This window comes from Coloeus monedula (assembly GCF_965178545.1).
Source record: "Coloeus monedula genome assembly, chromosome: 11".
NCBI lineage: Eukaryota > Metazoa > Chordata > Aves > Passeriformes > Corvidae > Coloeus > Coloeus monedula.
In genome coordinates this window covers 14,800,601-14,820,441 of record NC_138791.1, presented here as the reverse complement: position 1 = coordinate 14,820,441, position 19,841 = coordinate 14,800,601, and the positions used below count along the sequence as shown (strand labels likewise).

The 19,841-nt window shown below is 46.3% G+C and overlaps 1 protein-coding gene across 1 annotated transcript in view; it reads left to right on the top strand.

The window, feature by feature from the left end:
- The first annotated feature begins 331 nt into the window (after positions 1-331).
- Positions 332-19,841, top strand: part of ADAMTS9 (ADAM metallopeptidase with thrombospondin type 1 motif 9) — an 82,609-nt gene continuing 63,099 nt past the window's right edge. The window contains 9 exon segments of the mRNA XM_082288835.1: positions 332-1,231; positions 1,234-1,689; positions 2,881-3,043; positions 15,512-15,798; positions 16,759-16,842; positions 16,945-17,066; positions 17,434-17,474; positions 17,596-17,701; positions 19,577-19,723. Of these exon segments, the coding sequence (XP_082144961.1) occupies positions 1,100-1,231; positions 1,234-1,689; positions 2,881-3,043; positions 15,512-15,798; positions 16,759-16,842; positions 16,945-17,066; positions 17,434-17,474; positions 17,596-17,701; positions 19,577-19,723 (1,538 nt within the window). The 5' untranslated portion in view covers positions 332-1,099.

Sequence of the window (19,841 nt, the reverse complement as noted above, 5' to 3'; positions counted from 1 at the left end):
CCTTGCTTACAGGAGTTAAAGGTTTAAAAAACTTTTAAACCAAGGTTTTGGGTTTTCATTTGAGGAAGGGGTAGAAGACAACGATTAATTACATTTAGCTCTAAAGGATGTCTTAAATTTTTACAGAGACCTTTCAAACTGTAAAACAAAACAAAATAAACTCAGAAAAGGATATCATCTTCCTTTTCCCTCAGGGTGCCTGAAAACTGCACAACACAAATCTAACCCTGAACAAAAGTTGCTTGAATTGCCTACTATCTTAGAAATGCAGAAAAAACCAACTGCTGTAAGAAATGTCACACAGGGGATTGTTCAAATGCTGGTCCACTTCTTCAAGCTGCCTTTAAAAAAAAAAAAAAAAGAAAAAATGGAAAACGTTAATTACGTAAGAAAACTCAACTCTCCTCCCGGTGAGTGACAAAGTGACTCTTCCCCGCCGGGAGGACCTGGCAGAGCAGGCAGCTGCCCGTGCCGCTCTGCCCGGGCCACTCGGGGATTTCACAGCCTTTTGGAAGGAGCCGGCAAGGAGCGGGCGCCGGACCCGGGTGTGCGGAGCCGTAGCTCGGGCTCCCCCCGCCCGCCTAGTCCAGCCCCAGCGAGGCTTTTCTTAACCAAAACCTGCGACTTCGGCGCTCGCCGGGAATGAAAGTGACATGTTAGAAGGACTGGAATGGGGGTAAGCGGAGGAAGGGCTGCTCCTAGGGCGGGCTCTTTTCTCCTGCTTGATCTATGGAGCACGCCCCTTTTAAATTGAGTCCCGGCAGCTCTCGTCCACCAGCCCGACGGGGGGAGAGGCGGAAAGCGAGGGAGAGCAGGCAGGCGGGCGGCTCCCCCGTCCCGGCCCCGTCGGTCCCGACCCCGGCCCGTCCGCCCCCGCGCACCATGCGCGGCCCCCGGCGCCCCGCGCGCCGCCGGCCCGCCCGCCCCTAACGCCGCCCGGCTCCTGCGCCTTCCTTCGGCAGCGCTCCGGGGGCGGGGAGGGGGGACACAGGGGCGAAAGGAGAAGAGAAAAAAAAATTAGAAGAGGGAAAGGGAGGAAAAAGGAGGAGAAGAAGCGGAGGCGGGGAAAGCTTCTCCTCCGAGGACAGCGCGCAGCACCATGCAGCTGGCGCCGCTGGCGCTGGCACTCACCACGCTCTTCATCGACGGCTTGACGACAGGAGCGAGGAGGCACAAGCTGCACCCCAGGCAAGGTAAGGGGGTGCTCGAGGAGGGGCGCGGGGAGTGCTGCGCTGCCGCCCCCCGGGGCCGCGGGGCTTGGCCACATCACTCAGAGGCATGTGCGTCTGTCCCCTCGCAGCCCAGCTGCTGGAGAAGCTCAGCGAGTACGAGATCGTGACTCCTACCCGAGTGAATGAGTTCGGTGAGCCCTTCCCCACCGATGTCCACTTCAGGCGGCGCCGGCGGAGCACCAGTGCTGCCCCCGACGCCTGGACGGCGGCCGCCGCCGCCTCCCCCAAGGCGCACTACAGGCTGTCCGCCTTCGGGCAGCAGTTCCTCTTCAACCTGACGGCCAGCTCGGCCTTCATCGCCCCGCTCTTCACCGTCAGCCTCCTGGGAGAGCCAGCCGCAGACCAGCAGCGCCTCTACGCCGAGGCGGCCGACGCCGACGTGAAGCACTGCTTCTACCGGGGGCACGTCAACGCCCGCCCTCGGCTCACCGCCGTTATCAGTCTCTGCTCCGGGATGGTGAGACCCGCCGTCCCGGCCCCACCCCGCTGAAGGCCAGGGGCGGAAGCGCGGAGGAGGAGGAGCGGGGCGGGGGAGGGTGGGCAGAGCGATGAGGCCCGCCCCTTCCCCTCACCGCGACTGGTGGCTGCGACCCGCCGCGGCTGGGCGTTTCTCCCGGGCCGCTCTTTAGTCCGCCGGGTTTCGGGGTGCGGTGCTGCTGCTGCGCGGGTTTTGGGAGGAAAAATGCCACTCAGCGACACCCCGGGGGGCGATCCGCGGGCCAGACCCGGGCATGGACCCCCGCCTGCCCCCGGGGTGCCGATGAGGGCTGGCTGCGAGCTTACCAGCAACGCTGGCCGCGGAGCCACCCAGCACCCGGACCAGGGACATGTCCCCGTCCTTGGTACCCCAGCTGGGTGCCCTTCGGTGCGGGGATGTTGGCAGCGGGATGAGCAGAAGCTCCTAAAAGGGCTGACTCTTCTGTCTGTCCTGGTGCCCTTCAGTCCCACGGGGTGCCAATCTCAGGGGCTCCCCGGAGGTTTGTGCTGACTTCATTCAGTCCAGGAGTTCCTCTGAGTGCATGTGTTCACCTAGGCTTGGGCACATGTGTGTGTGGCTTCCCTCCCAGCTACTGGCCATGGATCGCAGTATGGGATGGCTGCAGAATGTTTTGTCTTGGATATTTTTTTATTTACTTGCTAAATATCTGCATTCATAGTTGTATGCAGCTAGGAGTGTTGATGTCTTCTCATAAGCAGGGATTTCACTAGCTGGACACCTCCCTCTGGTCCTTACATGAGGTTAGAAGCCTGTCTCAGGGAGAGGTGCTGTATGAAACCAGCACGTGATGGGATTGCACTGGGGCCTCCAGCACATGGCAGCACCATCACCCTTCAGGCAGGTTTGGCTTGGTAAACATCACTGGCATAGGGACAGGGTCTGGCAGATGTGACCCTCTCGTGCCCCTTTCCTGTGGGTTAGTAATTAGCCCTCTGTAAGCTCCAGTGGGATGGCTGCAGGGAGCAGTGCAGCCCAGGATGGGTGCAAGCAGCGTGACCAAAGCTGTAGCTTCAGCCAGTGCCTTCACAGGGGTTGCCACAGAACTGAACACACCTCCCATGTTAACCACTCACTTTGTGGGGTAGTGCTGCTAGGTGGTTTGTCATCGTGCAAAGCTGACCTCCTGTTCCTCTTTCTGGTCCCTCTCAGCTAGGCACATTCAAGTCTGATGATGGGGACTATTTTGTAGAGCCGCTGCTATCGCTTGAGGAACAGGAGTATGAAGAAGAGCATAATAAACCACATCTTGTCTACCGACACCGGACACCTCCAACCAACTCTTCAGGGGACAGGCAGACTTGCAATACTCCAGGTACTCATTTTGTTACTGCCTTGGATGACTTGATACTTGTGCTATTTGCAGTTAAAAGGCAAAGTTGAGTGGGAAGTAAGAGATGTGGAGTTGAGGGATGCCTCTAGAAATGGTGCTGTGGGTGCTAGGACTGGGCTTGTGGCAGTGATGCTGAGCTGGAGAGATGTGGTGCACCCGTGCTTTCTAGGAACTTGTTATAAGAAAGTTGCGGTCAGAAAAATGTTGCAGTTTCCCTTTGATTCCTGCTGTAAAGCTGGCAAGAGAGCTTTTGGTCTGTCTTGCCTTAGGTATCCTATGAGCCCTTAAACTAGTTTTCTGTTCTCTCCTACATGTAATTCCCAACCATCCTAATCTGATATACTCTGTCTGGTACTCTGTCCTTTAAATGACATCCTTCTGTCTTGGTATTGCTGTGCTCCTGGTCTTCCCTCCCCAAATCTGGCTGTAAGTTGCAATGTCTTACTTCTTTCTAGTGGAAATGAGGAGGTCCTAACACCAACCCTGACAGTTCTTCCCTTATTAATCACTTCTCCATGGTTAATTTTCAAAGACTTTTTTTTCTTCATGGCCCTTCCTCTAGCAGCACCATCTCCCTGACTTCTTCATTCCCTCTCTCTAGTCCTTGCTTATATGAAAGAGCACAAGCCTTTTTATCTCCCCCTTCATGTGTCTTGATGAGCAGTAGCCTTGCTCCTACTGTCCCTATTATCTACAGTGGCCTCCTGCTGCTCTCTGCTTCCTTGACTTCCTGATGTTCACAACTAATCCTCTCCTTTGGCAGCAAATACCTAAATTTTCTCAGAAGAAACTTATTCCTTCGGTCTCCTGTTTCACCTGCTATTTTGCCCTCCTCCTTTGGCCTGCAGCTAGATCTACAGGAGCTTTAAAGCCTAAACAGAGTAGACCTTGACTGGGTTCACTTGTGGGCTGCAAGCTGGTCATATGCTGCAAAGTAGGTGGAGTTGCTCAGGGAGTAAAGGTACCACTGGAGGAGAAGTGTGGTGCCCAAATTAGGCTGCACTTAGCACGCATGACTTGTTTGGCACCCATGACTGTGGGTCGTGGCTGTGCTCTTGAGCTGTCAGTCTGCTCAGCTTGCACTGATCATGCTAAGTCCAGAGATGCTCTGATGCTCTGTGACCAGCCAGAGCAACACGTTTCTTCTAGAAGACATGTGGATCCATGTCCACATGCAAACGTATGTGCCGAGGGTACAATGGCACCTCTCACAAGGCTGTCGTTGTTTGTTCTTCCAAGGGTTGCTGCTGGAATATGCCATTCTGGTTTCTCTCTTCCAGCTGTTTCTGCTCCCTTCTTTGAGATCAGATGCAGGAGACTCAGAACAGTTGGAAAGAAACATGGAATCTGGCACATTGCATCAGTAACCCTTGGAGGAATGGAGCAGCAGATCACAGGACTCATTAAATCAAAGGTAGCTGGGAGGGCTGTGAATTTTGCTTGTGGACTTGACTCTGTGCTGCTGTAACAGACTGCTGTATTTCACCCCACTGTATTGGAGTTCCCATTTAGGATATTATTCTTCTGTATTGTAATTCGCAAGAATAATACTTCATCTGTGATTTTACCAATGCGGTGTGTATCTCTTCCTCCTTTGTTCCAATATGCTTTGCTTCTTGCTTGTCCTTGTTTTCTTGCTCTTCTCAGTTGCTTCATGTAGTGGAGGGAGGAGTTCTCATCTCTCAAATACAAGCTTAAGTGTTCCAGGTATGCATGAGAGTCTTATTTGTCCTCCTGTCTTCTTTCCCTCCATCTCTCCCTCTTTATCATCTCTTCTTTTTGTCATTGTCCAAGCTTTTGAAAGGGAATGATGCTATGGTCGTACGTGTATGGTGAACAAGTCTTGGTTATTTCATTTAAGGAGCAAGTTCAGAGCCGCTTGGGCAGTGCTGAACCTTGGCATCCTACCTGATGTTATGTCTGGTGAGAGAAGGTGTCTCACATGTCTTTGCAGTAGAGGTGAGCAGGCAAAATCTAGCAGCACTCAATTGTTTTAGACTAGGTGTATCTCTCACTCCTGCCAGAGAAGAATGGTTTCATGGGAGTTTGGGAGTTAGTCATAGTTGTAGGGTGTTGTGTGAATCCAGTCTTTTTTAAGAAGAACATGTGAAATGGTGCATTTGCATTGCAGGCTTCTGACAGGGGTGGAAATTTGGTCAAAGAGGAAATTCATGTGAGGGAAATCTAAAGTACCCACCCTGCAGTGAGCAAGGGACCCCATGTTGCCAGGCAGTGGTGCTATTAAGAATGATTTTCTGATAGTCATCTTCCTGGAAATGATTAATAAGCAACTTACTGGTGTGCCCTTGCCATAATGATGTAATTTTAGACTTGAGATATTCCGGAAAGTTTCCCTTGTGAATTGACTAACAGACTGAGTAAAAGCTTTCATTTGCAGCAGTCTCCCTGGTCTTACTTTTAGTTTTCAGCATCCTCAGGTCAGCTTAAAAAAACAGATATTTGCTTTTGTTAAGTTTTAATTAGCAGTTTCTGATAACAGTTTTAGGTACTCTGACATAAAAGATACTCTGCAGGTGTTCTGGAAAAAGATCTTTTTCCTCCCAACGCTAATGGATATCAAATGGGAGCTGTGCTCTGCAGATGAACTTTCATAGCACAGCACAGGGGTCTTTGGCAATGCATTTCAGCCGTCTGGCATGCAGCTCAGCCACCGCAAGAAAATCTTTGGCTAGAGTTTTCCTTGGGGTAACAGGTTAATGTAGTTTCAGTTGTAGGAAATGGTGCACTTCCCTCTCCTTCTTTTCTTTTAGTTAGTGCCATGAATCAGTTTTGTCATCTGGCCAGGGATCTGGCAGAATAATTAGTTGTGTTTTACTGAATAGCCCTGACGGATGAGGACTTGGCCAGGCTGACAGCATGATGTCACTATAGGTGCAGCACCACTACCACCCATCGCTTCAGGATAGCAAGTTCTTCCGATCCCAATTATTAAATATCCGCTTTTTTGAGGTGGAGGAGGAAGAGAAAAGAAATTTCAATCCTAAAAAAAGAAAAAAAGGAAGTGGCTCATTGCAAGGCTGGAGAGCGAAGCTTTCCTGCGCCCCACAGAGGAACAATCTGACTCCAGTGATAACGGCGCAGAGCTGCATCCTGTGTCCCTGTGCTAGCCACCTTCATGAGGCCAACAGCACCTCCCCAAGCCCCCATCCAGTGGGACCTTCTGCCAGGAGCAGACCTGTGAGCCCTTTCCATGTGAAACCCTCAAGGTTTGGTCTTACAGAGAGACGTCCAGCTCCAGTTGCCAATAGGACACTGCCTTTGGTCATCACTTAAATAAACCGCTTCAGGCCACCTCTCGCTCTGGGTCTTATGTCCATTTCTGCTGCTTCTCCTTTCTATCATATTTCCCACGTTTTTAGTCACTGATGTACGTGTATATGTATTTGTATGTATATTTTGGTTGTTGACTTCTCTGGAGCTCTTCTCTCCCAGTTTTGTTGGGGTCTGTGATAGCTTTAGCCTTTTACTGAACCTTCCCAATCATTCTGCCTGTTGGCCACTCCTTGTTCTGAGACAGATGTGGCCTCCACCTGCCTGGTGGCACTGAGCCACAATTCCCCTGTATCTGTGAGTATAACTGCAAGTATTGTGCCCTTTTGCCACCCCACTTCTGTTGCCTGCCCAGCTCTTGCTCCAAACTTAGCAAATTCCATGCACCTTTTACTGTAACTCTAATTCAGGACTCCTGACTAAACTTCTTGGGGCAGCTCCTTCTTTGTACCCACTGCCTTCATTTGGCTGATATGCGCTTCCAATTTCCATCCCAGCTTCATTAGTTAAATACCTCTCTGTTCTTGTCTCATTTTTCATAATTCTTTTATATTCAAGAGCCACCTGGGGCTGAGATGAATAAACCAAGGACTGAATATGTAGTGTGTGTGAGCTGCTCCCATGACTTGCTGCTGGTCAGCTGTGCCCATCCCAAGGCTGGCATTGGACCTGGGCTCTGGGGCTGCGTGTGAGGATCTTGCACAAAGTCCTCACTCCTTAATGAGAGCATTTAAAGCAGGAATATCCACCATGGGCAAAACTCCTCATGCAGAAGCAGCAATAACACTCTGATGGTGCCAAACCAGTAGGAAGACAATTAGAGCTGTTTCTGTTTCTGGAGGGGAGCCAAGGGGCTGTAGCCAGCAAAGAGGCCTTCCAGCGGTTCGTGCTAAGATGGTGAGGTTTTGGGAGCAGGCTCAGATGAGGGCAGGACAGAACAGGTCTTACCTGCACCACACTGGCTGTGCCCCCACCCACTGCTGGCAGAGGTGGGAAAGCCCAGTGACTTACCTGCTGAGGCTGCTTTCCAAAATCCACCAAGTATTATCAGCACAGATGGCTGTGGGACACAACCTGCATGCTTAGCACATCCCAGTACCTGCCAGAAATGGATGCAAAAGGGTCTCAAATTTGCAGCTGGTATTTTGTTGGGTCTTACAGCAGTTTGATTACTGGAGAGTACATGTGTGGCCAGGCATAGCAGCTCCACAAAGGGAAGCGCTATGTGGTCCAGATGAAGAGGAGAGAAGCTCTGTGTGTAAGTTGTGCTGAGAAGGGTCCTGTGAAAAGCAAAGGAGAAGCCAGCAGCATGAACCAAGTTTTGCCGCTGAGCTAGCATGACACAGGCATACTCAGTACTATGTCACTGATTTTTCACTTGCATTAATGAGTAATTTGTAATAGATTACCCTTTCATAGTAACTGTAACAACCTTTCCCACTGAACATGACACTGGGGAATCACCAGAGCAGAGGAATGCTGCCCTGTGTCTTGAGCAAGCAGATGCCTGGTGCTGCCAGCTCAATGACTGTGATCTTGTTTCTGCATGATAATTAACACCAGCCTGCTCTCCTAATGCCACCCAGCTGCATGGGAAGTCACTGGTGAACCCATGGCACAAGCAGGAGGTGGTCCTGTCACCATGTTCCCATGTGTCTGGAAGGGGTGGTCAGGTTGAGGTTGCCAGAATGTGGGTTTGTTAGTGTGTTATCAGTGCCATGACCAGGGAGGAGACCTGGGGAAGGATGTATTGGGGATCTGGTACTGTAGCTAAAGTTTGACCTTCTAGTGTGGTCTTATATTGGTGCAGGGAGGGGATGAGTTTTTGCTCCTGCTCAAGCTGTGGTTCAAGGTGTGTTCACAGTGATAGAATTGGCAATGGAGTGGAATGGGGCCAGTGATGGAAAATTTCCTGCTCCTTCTACAGACCCTTTGTGTGTGTTATGTTCTTATTTTATAGCAGTTTTGAGGCAGAAACTTTGAATTCCTTTTCCACAGAACTCAATGTTTGTACTCATGGAGTGGTCCATGGTGAAATCCCAGATCCTTTGCACTTGGATTGTTGGTCTAGAGCCCTTTAGTATTTTTGCTGTTTCTTTTGGATTCTGTATTGCTTCCAACTGTGTCCCTTTTTTTTGTTTTCAATTCATTCATCCAGCACAATTTTGCATTCTATGTGTCTGGTTTCCAGGCAGGTCTTCAGGCAAATTCTGTACTGCTGAGTGTCACGTAACCTCAGGGTTGCAGGAGATCTGCAGGGAGGTTTTCTTAAGCCTTTGCTTCCAGGTTGAGCAATCCTTGAGCTCCTTCAAGAGTCTGTTTAAGCTGTCAGCTTTGCTTTTGGCCTCGGGGTATAACACTGACTTTATTATTTTCCTCGGAAAAGTTTCTTATCTTAAAGAAGTGGATCGTAATGTTTAGTCAGATAGTAATTAATTCAGGTTTCCATCCCTCCCAGAATCAGCAAAGAAGAGAGTTACATCACAAGTCCCATATGCTAATGTAATTAATTCTATTTCTGCCTCCCTGTTAAGGTAACAGCACAGTACGAGCCAACTGGTATTTGGTCAGATGGGTCTAGGAGGTCAAGCACAAGCTTTTCCTATGCTGAGTTGGGAAGGGGATCAGTCTGTAATGTTTGAGGTATCTTGTGATGTTGGCAAGTAAAATAAGGCAATAGACTTCAGTTAAAAAAAAATTGATCACAGTCAATGATACAGATCCCATAACTAGTTTTGGTTTAAGATTTCTCCGTGTGAGTTATAAGCAAGGTACATGCATTTTGTTGTTACTCTTAGTATTGAAAATGTATCAAGCATCCATCTGGCACCCTAGAGGTACAAGACTTAAGATTGTGACTAAACAAATTATTGTTGATTGGTTATTGTTTTGCGATTTGAACATGATAAGTGGACAGAGTTAAATTATTCTCCTGGAATCAAAATGGACGTACTTGCAATTTTACATCTACTTTTACCTCATTTGTGTGGACATCCACTGAAGGAGGACAGGTGGGAGAAGCAGGGGAGGATCACTTTGGTGCTTTCTGTCTGCTTCCTATGGCATATACTACTGAAAATAAACAGGCTGACTATTCTGTGACTTCTTTTCCCATGTGCCTGTAATGGCATTATCAACATCCCTGTGGCCAATTGCTGGACAATTGCTTTTTTTTTCTAATGGGATATTTTGTCTTATTTTTTACTGAGTGTCACTACAAAGTTGTGGTGGTCTCAGTGTTGTTCTTGTTGGAATGGTACCTCATAGGTGTTACTAGACACAAGTGTGGAACACAGGTTGGTGTACTCATGACTGTTTTGCATTGGAAGTTGCCTGAAGAGCATGTGTGGGAGTCCTGTAAGGTGATCTTGAATCATTTTCTGCTACATGCTCAGCTCATGTGTTTGTATCTCCTTTCTTAAAGAGGAAATTTATTGTTTTCTTCATTAATCTACTTTCTGTCTACTGTGCAAAATTGATAGCTTTCACATACAGCTTCTTACCTTAGGCAGAAAAATAATCTTTTAGGCTGGAATGCATTCTGATATTCATCACCAGGAAAGAAAACATCTAGAGTATGTGTGGTCTTTCATGTTTGCATGGTATAAACCAGAGAATGTTTTATTACTAAGGGAAGTTGATTGCTGCTCACTGCAAGTCCATGGTTCTCAGTGTTCTGGTTCAAGCAGCAAGAAGAAAGGCAGGGGTCACCCTGACAGACATCAGGGTTCAGCATCACCTTGAGCTTTGGCACCTCCAAGTCTCTACAGTCACAGACACATGTGAGTGAATTGGAGTGGAACTGTTGGGTTTTGCATCAGTGATGCTTCATACCAGTCTGAGCTGCTTGTGCCTTTATAGCTTTGCTTTCAGGCCTTAATATTTTCACATATTGCAAACACAAATTACAGGCTCTGGGCTTGACACATGGGGCTGATTTCAGCAGCAGGAGCTCCTGGACGTAGACCTGTCTGTGGATCCGAACATTGCTCCAGTTGGACATTTAGAAAACCACTTTAGTTAAATGTGTGTGCAAAGTTCAAAGCAGAGGAAGGCGAGAAAATTAACAGGCAGGTGTATCTTTGTCCTGAGGGCTTATGATCCATCCATGCAAGTATTTTTCTTAGTAGCAAAGAAAAGTTCTTTGTAGAGGCCCAAGATTTTGATCCTCCTGTAACAGTTTGGGAGGGAACTGTCCTGAGCCCAGACTGTTTCCTTACTCAAAGGGAAGTATGAACAACATGAGCAAATCAAAGCTTCCCTCCTTTATATTGCTCTAAGAGTGGCATTTGTGGAAGTGCTGATATTTTATTGCATTTTCAGTGGTTCCAACTATGAAAGTTCAATCTATGCAGTTTTGTCCAGCTCTTGCTGCTGAAGGTTGAAACCCCAGTTGATTTCAGTTGAGTGGGCTCAGATTAATTTGCAGTTGAACACTTTCTCATTTACAGGTTTGAAAAATCAAGCAAACTTTCATTTCCACTCTTAGTGCAGAATATCTTTCTCTTTGGATCCCGGCTGGCCCAGATCTTTCATTTCCCTTCCAGTGTAGCTGATTGATCTCACCTCTATCAATAAAACCTCTTTTTCCTTCCCAGCTATAGCAGCAGCTCTGGTTGCACAGTCAAGGAGCTATTCAGAGGCAAGGCAGGATTAGTCCTGCTCATAGGACTGATCATCTCAGTATGGTACAGGGCAAGGCAGGGGCTGGTCCCCCATTATGTTTTCATCCCTGGCTATTGTACGAGCAGGGCAAGAAGCTGCTGGCAGAGAAGGTACTCTGGGTTACGCTGACCACAATAGCACCCCACAGTAACAGAGGTGAGAATTTTGCCTCATGCAAATCCATCTGAGATACATCTGTAGATGGATAGATAGATAAAACATCTTGATGTAGAATTAAGACAGACTCAGGGCTAGAAAAATCCTTTGGTCCATCTTAGGACCTGTTTGTGGCCTAAAGAGGCGCCAGTTTCCATTCCGTTTCTTGGCAAGAAGAGGCTAAAAATGTGGTTTGATTTCAGCCAGTCTGATCTCTGCATGAAGGCAAATCCATTTTGCCTCTCCCCTGTGTTTCCCAAGTGATGGCAGATCCTTAGGCGGCTGCTGTTGTACCAGCTACAGGCAGCAAATCCAGTCAGGCAGCTATAGCTGGAGCTTGTACTGAAGCTTTTGGCCAGGGTTTGCTCCTGTGGAGTTGAGGGAGACGGGTCACACACTGACTGACTGCCTGAGGGGAGCTCAGCTGAATTCTGTTTTATTGAGGTGTGCAATAAATAATTAACTTCCAAATGATAGTTTTAGTATCTGTGCAGCTGGATCAGAGCAGGGCTAGAAGCTGAGCGGCAAACTTCGTTAAAAATTCTAGGTCACACATGCCAAAAAGTTACTATGATAAGTTGGTTTGAAAGGATCACACTTTTTTTCTAGCAAGGAGATGTTGTTAGCTCAAGAAAGAGATTTTTTTTTTTTCCCCTTCTCTTGCTCTCTCTCTCTCTCTGTTGTACATTTTTTTTCACTGCTATGTGCAGCTCTTATGAACTTGGAGCTGAAATGGAATTGCTTGAATTGTTACATGTCTTACTTAATTATGCAAATTGCTTTCTATTCCAAGGACTAGTTAATGTAGAAATGGAAAGGATTAGGACTGCTGGGATAAGTGATCATTCCTTCTCTTAGTTTTTGGGTTTAGTATAACAATAGCTACTATGTCAAAAGCAGATCCTAACTCTGCGCTGTCACCCTTTCATGCAGGCAAACTACTCACATAGGGCCTGAGTCTTCCCTGCCCTCTTTCTTGTGATAGATCATTACGTTAACCATTAGTACATTAACCATCAGGAAACACCCATAAATCAGCTGAATGGGTTCTGGGCTGAGGCTTCTTGCCCAAGCAAAAATAAATGACATTAGTGGGTTGATGCCATCAGGAAGTGATATCCTTTTACAGGATTGGGTGTCCTTTGGAAGTCCCACATTACAACGAAGAAACCAAACAGAAAAAGAATTAAGATAAACTTCCAGGTCTGTATGAAGACAGTGAAAACAGCATAGGTTGTCTTAGTAAAATATGCAGTAAAATTGACATTATTCTAGCCTTTATCTGCCTCTCAAATGAATATGAACAGTTGAATCAGTGCATGGGCTTGCCTGATACTTGAATTATTGAACTGTAGTTTGCATGGTTTTAAAGGGTTTGTCTACTCACTGGGGTTTGTTTTTTCTACAAAGCAGAAATAAAATGTTTTGTTTCTTAAACCCATCTAACTACTGCCATGTGTAAGTACATGTGTTTCAGGTCATTGCAAAGATTCAGGACTTGCCAAGCAAACCATTTTTCTACCTGATTTCTGTTACTATGTTAACACAATAGAAAAAAAAAGTATCACAGCCTTTTCTGGTGTTAAGTATGGCAGTAGGAAGCTGATGCTGCAAAATTGCAGGTTTTTTGTGTAATGTGAGAGAATTTCCCTTCTGCTTGATGGAAGGGCAGCACGTTGCACCATTCAATGGGAGCACTGCTGTTGTGGCCATTGTAATGGAGCAGGATATCAACAGAATCAGGCACATACAGTTCCTGGCAGTGCCTGTGTGCAGCTCCCATTAACATGGTTAGGGTTTTACGGATGGGTTGAGAGCAGTGCACAGCCACTAGCATTTAAGTTTTTACAGGTGAGTGCACACTACCTACATGCAAGAAAGATGGATGAAGATAACAGTTCACTATGACCAAAGTCTAGGAGTGGATTTCCATGCAGTGCATCCCCATCACTGGTGCCTGGTTTTCCAGTAACCAGGCTGTCAAACACCCAATATGTGACCCGTCCAAATACCACGCTGCAAGTGTTGGAGTGACTTTGTGTGTGGAAATGATTTGGTTATTTTTGAAGGGATGATGTGTCTGACTTCATTTGTGTGCTGGATGGGGAAAGAACACTGATACTGAACCAACACTTGGCAGCATTAGGTTCATGACTGGATTTGATGATCTTAAGTGTATTTTCCAACCTAAATGATTCTGGGATTGTGTGACACTGTGCCAAATCTCTGCAAGAAAAAGGAAAGTCGTTTTTCCTCTGTGCTGGGCATACCTGGCTGTGTTGGGCTCTGATTCCCCTCCATGTTCAGGGGCAGGTCAGAGCTCTCAGAAGGAGACGTGGCATTTCATATGGTACTCTCTGGGTTTTGGGTGGGTTTGTGTGGGTTTTTTTTAGCATGTGACACCAGCTGCCAGATTTCAGTGCAAGCCCAGTGAGTATCAGTTAATTTCTTTTATACACCTCCTGTGTGATAGGTGTCTTCAAAGAATCCTCGGCAATTCCCTCTTCTTTTGCCATCTAACTTCCCTCTGCCTGGATGGTTGGAGGAGAAGGCACCTGAACCTCATGGTCCCACATGGGGCCCTGCAGAGCTCTGCCTTTGCTCCGCAGCCTTGTCTTCAGCCTCGCTCAAGCCCTGTTGAGCATCACCCCATCCTTAACACATTTTTCCTTGAGCACCTGCTCCTTTTGGAAGTTAGTTATTTTAAAGGGGAATTTGAGTGGCGGGCTGAGGGTACAGAGAGGAGAGGAGCTGGCTGAAGGGCTGGGGGTAGCACTTTCTCCTCAGTCTGGTCCTCTCCTCACCTTTAAGTTATTTGTATGCATAGTTGGCTCCCCAAGCTGATTGGCACTGACTGAGTTGGGATAATGTCATGGTTGCCCACGAAGCGGTGCCAGCATGAGAGCACAACCTTGCCAACACAAGGGCATTGATTAGAGCAGAGGAACTAGGGCAATCCAATTATAACCACAAATGCCATTGGCTTTCTCGAATTCTTACTCAAATAACCGCAGACTCTCTGCTGTATTAAGGTGGTCTGGACTATATCAAGAAAGGGGAATTTATAGGACTTAGGTAGTGCAGAGTAGACAGGATTTAATTCTTAGCTACTCTATTGCCTGTTTACACATAGGGCAAATGGATAGTATTTTTCAGATGGGTAGAAGCTGTCTGATACCTTTTGCCTTCCAAGATATTGCAGAACGTATTTCTTTTTTTGGAAATTATTGCAAATATTCCTAAAAGGAAAGTACACAGGAAAAATAACTAGGAAGTTTCATATCATTTCAGTCTTGTTTGAGCATTGAATATTCCTTTGTCCCCTAATATTATGCTTCCTCTAACCTACTCAATGGGTCAGATAAGGAAATGTGATATTTTTCACTACCATGACGAAATTAAACTAAAGCTACAAAGACCATGAGGGCTGTAGCCTGGAGTCATAGATGAGTAGTTCAGATCTGTCTTTATATTAAATGCAGAAGTGAACAGTCTTTCGTGGATGAATCACATTCAATTAGCTACTTCCTATGATGAACTGATTAAAAATTAAGTGGCATCAAATAAGACTGATTTTGCTCTTACATTCAAATAATGCTATAATTACATACTAATCAGATGGTAAATCTTAATTGTACACGTTCCATATGTTTTATATGCCTGTTCTCCCTCTTTACTTTGTCGTCTTTGTGTCAGCATGGAGTGTATTTTCAGGCTGCTTTTATGTTTGGCCTAATTGAATATCAAAAGCAGTATATGTGAAACTTCCTGAATTCTATTCTTTCGCCAGTTGGCAGCTGTGCTATTAGATGACCTTTACCATTCCTGTAGCACAGAATAATAAAGGGAGGGGGGGAAACTGAAGCCCAGCCGTTTTATTGTTAGAGACAGAAATAAATCATATATAATTGCTTTGCTATGAAGGCCAAATCCTGCTGTCCTTCATGCCTGAGTTAGAAATACAGGATTTGGACCTTTGTTTCCTGTGGTTTCCTGGCCACCTTGGACGTGCCCAGAATCCTCACACTGCTGCTGCAAGTGGCTAATTACCATTGCAGGGCTCCATCCCTTCTGCACGGGCCAGAAGCTGGTTCTGCTGCAGGGAATGTCCACCTCTTAAGTGCCACTGGCCTCCCCAAGATAGCTTTAAAAATTAAGCCTTAGATGTTGGATTACATGGTGGGCTTCCACAGAGTGCTTCTGTTTCAGTTCCCTGCTTATTTAGAGCAAGCCCACACAACTTTGTTGAGGTAATAAGTATTTTGACTTAACATACACATGGTATTAATTTTATTCACTCCAGAATGTACTTTGTTTTTTTCTGCCTTTTGTCCATAGATCATGACCACAGTCACAAAAAGAACAAGCGGAAACACTGGAGAAGGCAGTGGGCAGAGAGCAGCATATTATCTGACGTGGAGATGTTGAAACATAGCCTGGAAGTGAATGCTTTTTCTGGGGACAGCAACAAGGCAGGGACCATCGGTGAAAAGAAGAGCCACAAGCGAACTAAGCGGTTCTTGTCCTACCCACGTTTTGTGGAGGTGATGGTGGTGGCTGACAGCAGAATGGTCGCCTACCACGGAGCCAACCTACAGCACTATGTCTTAACCCTGATGTCAATAGTGAGTGTTCAACCAGGGCAAGTAGATTCACACACTAATCATTTTCTAGTGGTCACAGAGCCCCTCTCTGCTGCGTTCATATGCAGCATCACCTTGCCTTGCCTAGGCATGGAAATAATGCTGGGGTTACATTAAAAATTGGTAAAACTTGGCTGGAAAATGCTGGCTAGAGTCTTCTTTCCCAGACTCCTCATGCTTCCTGGTCTTTCTCACACCTCTCTCTTCCAGCTTTCTGAACATCAGACCCCATGAGCAGTATCACTGGTTGTTTAGTCCCCATGCTGTACTCCTCTTATTGTTTAAGCCGACGTGAAATAACAGCTGAGTTAAAAAGGTACTTTGAACTGATGCTGATAGGTTATGCAGTTGCCTGACTTCATTGCTGTTGCAAGAAGGAGCCTGTGGTCACCTTGATCCTTAGCATAGTTCTCAAGTTGGCTTTCCAGGCTGAGGACAAGCACTTCAGTAGCTGCAGGTACTAAGATGCAGTAGTGCAGTCTCCAGACAGGCAGTTCTGTAGATTCACAGTGACTGGAAGGGAGTATCCAGCATATTTGTGTCTCTGGAGGGATGTTCATCCTGTTGGAGGACAGAAGTACAATGAATATGTGGTCTGAAACTGTCCATGTCAAAATCAGGCACTTGGAAGACTTAAGTTGCTTTTGGCAGTCTTGGTTGGTGGTCTTTATGTCTCAGAGCAGAATGATCCTTTAATTTGGTAAAATGTGTGCTAAAGCAAAAGGAAATGTTGGGTTTCTGTGATACCAGCAGGTTTTTTCCATTCCAAAATTGTGCTTCTGCCAGGAGGTCTCACCAAGTAGCGTCAGAGCACTGAGCAGGGCAGAAGAGTAGCCCAGCCCAGGAGAAAAAACAGTTGCAAAATGGAGAATATGTGTGTTGTCTTAATTGTTTATTTCCTTGAATGTTAACAATAATTCCAAATATTGCTTTCTGAAACAGGTGGCTTCTATCTACAAAGACCCAAGCATTGGAAATTTAATTAATATTGTTATTGTGAAATTGATCGTGATACATAATGAGCAGGTAATGGAAATTATTTTCTTCACCTTCTACTTGACAATGGCATTTGTAGTGAGCATTGTCATGAATAATTAAAATACCTGCTTTCTGTGTGTTGCTTATCAGGATGGCCCTGCAATATCTTACAATGCCCAGACAACATTAAAAAACTTCTGCCAATGGCAGCAATCCCAAAACCACCCAGAGGGAAGTCACCTTCGGCATGATACAGCTGTGCTTGTTACCAGGTGTGGTGAATATTCTCATGAAAACTGTAGCCATTTGTGTGTCAGGGGCCGTGAGCATGTAATATATGGCAAATGTTCAGGTTTTGATGTGGTTGTAATGATATTTGCAGTTGTGGGAGCATGTGTCCGCCATAACAAGAGATGACTTTGAGAGGTTCAAGACTGTCTAAGGTCTGCCCATGGGTTTAACATAAGATGAAAAACTCTGACTGTGGTGGGGAGTTAGTTTGGACTCTGGATGATGTGGCAAACCAGCATGAGAAGGTCCGTTGGAGGACCAAGAGTTGTTTCTGCTATTGTCACTGTGCTTGTACCTTAACTCCCTGCTGCATTGAGAATTAATGTGTCAGGTCTGTTCTGCTTTCAGACAGGATATTTGTAGAGCACACGACAAATGTGATACTCTGGGTAAGGAAAACCTTTTCTTTGTCTTTTAATAACTTTTTTTGTAGTGACAATATTAGTTGCCTGTGCTGAACTGTGAGTGACATTTCTTTTTTCTATCATAAACCTCTCTGTTCTCTCCTAGGTCTGGCAGAGCTGGGCACAGTCTGTGACCCATACAGAAGCTGTTCAATTAGTGAAGATAATGGACTGAGCACTGCTTTCACAATAGCACATGAACTTGGCCATGTGTATGTTTTATGTAAATACATTTACATTTAAATAGCCCAAGATTTATGCTAACTAGGGCTTGCCAGCCAGGCTGGGAATTGGTACTGCTGAGCCTAATTATTTGTGGGGGAGATCAATGTACTTGGCTAGAAGATGCACCACTGAGGTAGATGAAACTGTGGGGTGCTCTAGAGCCTACCTGAGAGCAGCAAAACCAGCACAGTCATGTTTTGGGGAGGATGAATGACAGAGTACCACAAGCAGCACCTAAGCAATGATGTATTAGCCAAACCATTGGAACTAGCCAGGATTTTGGGCAGAGTTGGGAGGTGCTGGGTGCCTTGGGGAGGACCAGGGCAAGAGATGCTGGCACATCTCAACTATCTTTTGGGACTGAAGTCTTCTCTGAGAGCAGGTCCTCAGAGACCTGCCACAACTTGTCCCACACCTCTGTGTGGTGCAGGTGAAGGCAGTGCAGCAGCTGTGTGAAGGAGGAACTTACCCAGGGCATCTGGGAGGTGATGGGGTGTATAAGTGAGCCTGACCCACCTCTTGAACTGTTTCACCATGGAAAATCTGGTGCTGCTGAACATCCCCAGAAGAGGCGCTGCCATTCAAGATGCACCTCCTCCAGCGGAAATTTCTTTCAAATTATTTTTGCTTTTTCTCACTACTGAGACTTTTTCTCACTACTAAACAGTCATGAAAAAAATCATCTGAGATCACATAGTCCTTTACCCCTGGATACAATCTGAGAAAAACCTAAGTCCCAAACCACCACACGCCTGCTTTGCAGTGGAGGTCTGTAGGTGTGGGATGGATGAGTACTTGGGAACAGATCTCTCATTGTTCTAAACTCTGTTTTTCTTCATGGAGAGCTGGCTGAGACAGTCTATTTTTAACCACAGTAGTATTTATTTAAATGGGACTTCCTGACAGAAAGTCCCTGAAGTTTTGGTGTTACCCACACCTAACCTGTGGCTAATTCCTTCGCTGATGCTGCCCCAGAGCTGCTGGGGGGCTTAGCAGTGCTCCCGAGCAAGAAGTGCCTCTGTGCTCTTTTTTTCAGAGAGCAGAGTAAAACGGTGGTTTGTTGGAGGTAATCTTAATGAGATACAAACTCCCCAGCCTTGGAACACAGGATCACACCAGGTCACTTCCCCTTCTCCACTTCAAACAGCGCAGCACTTTAAGCCACTTTGTCTCCATTAGCGAATTTACCACATTCTTCAAAGTGTCATGTGCTGCAAACTTCATGTTGGTTTCTGCTGATACCAATGCTTGATGGCATTTTGTAAACCTGCCACATAAAGTATAAGAGCCAAGTCTATCCCTGGTGTAACCCCACTTAGGCAGCAGTGTGGCCCAGGATAGAAAATATTTTGCATCCAACATGGTATTGCCTGTGTGCATGAGGGTCTGCAGTCAGTGGGCTCAAATCACTAATCTCCTTCAGAATTCCCTTAGATCAACTCTTGAATCTGTGGTCAGTTCCAAAGTATTTGCCATTTTTATGAGGGTGGGGCCAGACTCCAGCCTGTCTGCAGGATAGCAGCCATCAGCTGAAAAGGAAACTGCAGCTGGATTTGCATCTTCCTCCAGGCTCCCTGGAGGACTTCTCTGGCTAAATATATGCAGGCACAGAGTAGACAGCTTAGCAGGGTGCTGCACAGCTTTTTCCAGATGAGTGCTAGAAACCCTGTTAGTTAACACTTCTGAATTTGTTATGAATATGTGTGTATTAGTACTTTTATTCTGTAATATCTGTCAGCAGCATATTTAGGAAAAAGTCTTGGGTTTGCTTGCATTTTGTTCACACTGTTGCCCTTGCTATGCTGGATACCTGATGTTTGCCTGTTAACTGACTCTTCCTTTTGCTGCTCCTTTTCTCTTAGATTTAACATGCCACATGATGACAATCACAAGTGCAAGGAAGATGGAGGTAAAAATCAACAGCATGTCATGGCACCAACACTGAACTTCTACACCAATCCCTGGATGTGGTCAAAATGCAGTAGGAAGTACATCACTGAATTTCTGGAGTAAGGCCTTGCATATGCATGTGTTGGGCTGTTTTCACATGTGCATGTGTCCCATAGAGTTCTTTGGTTAATTTGGAGTCCTAGTGTGCAGCGTTTGGAAGAAATCAGAGGGATTTGT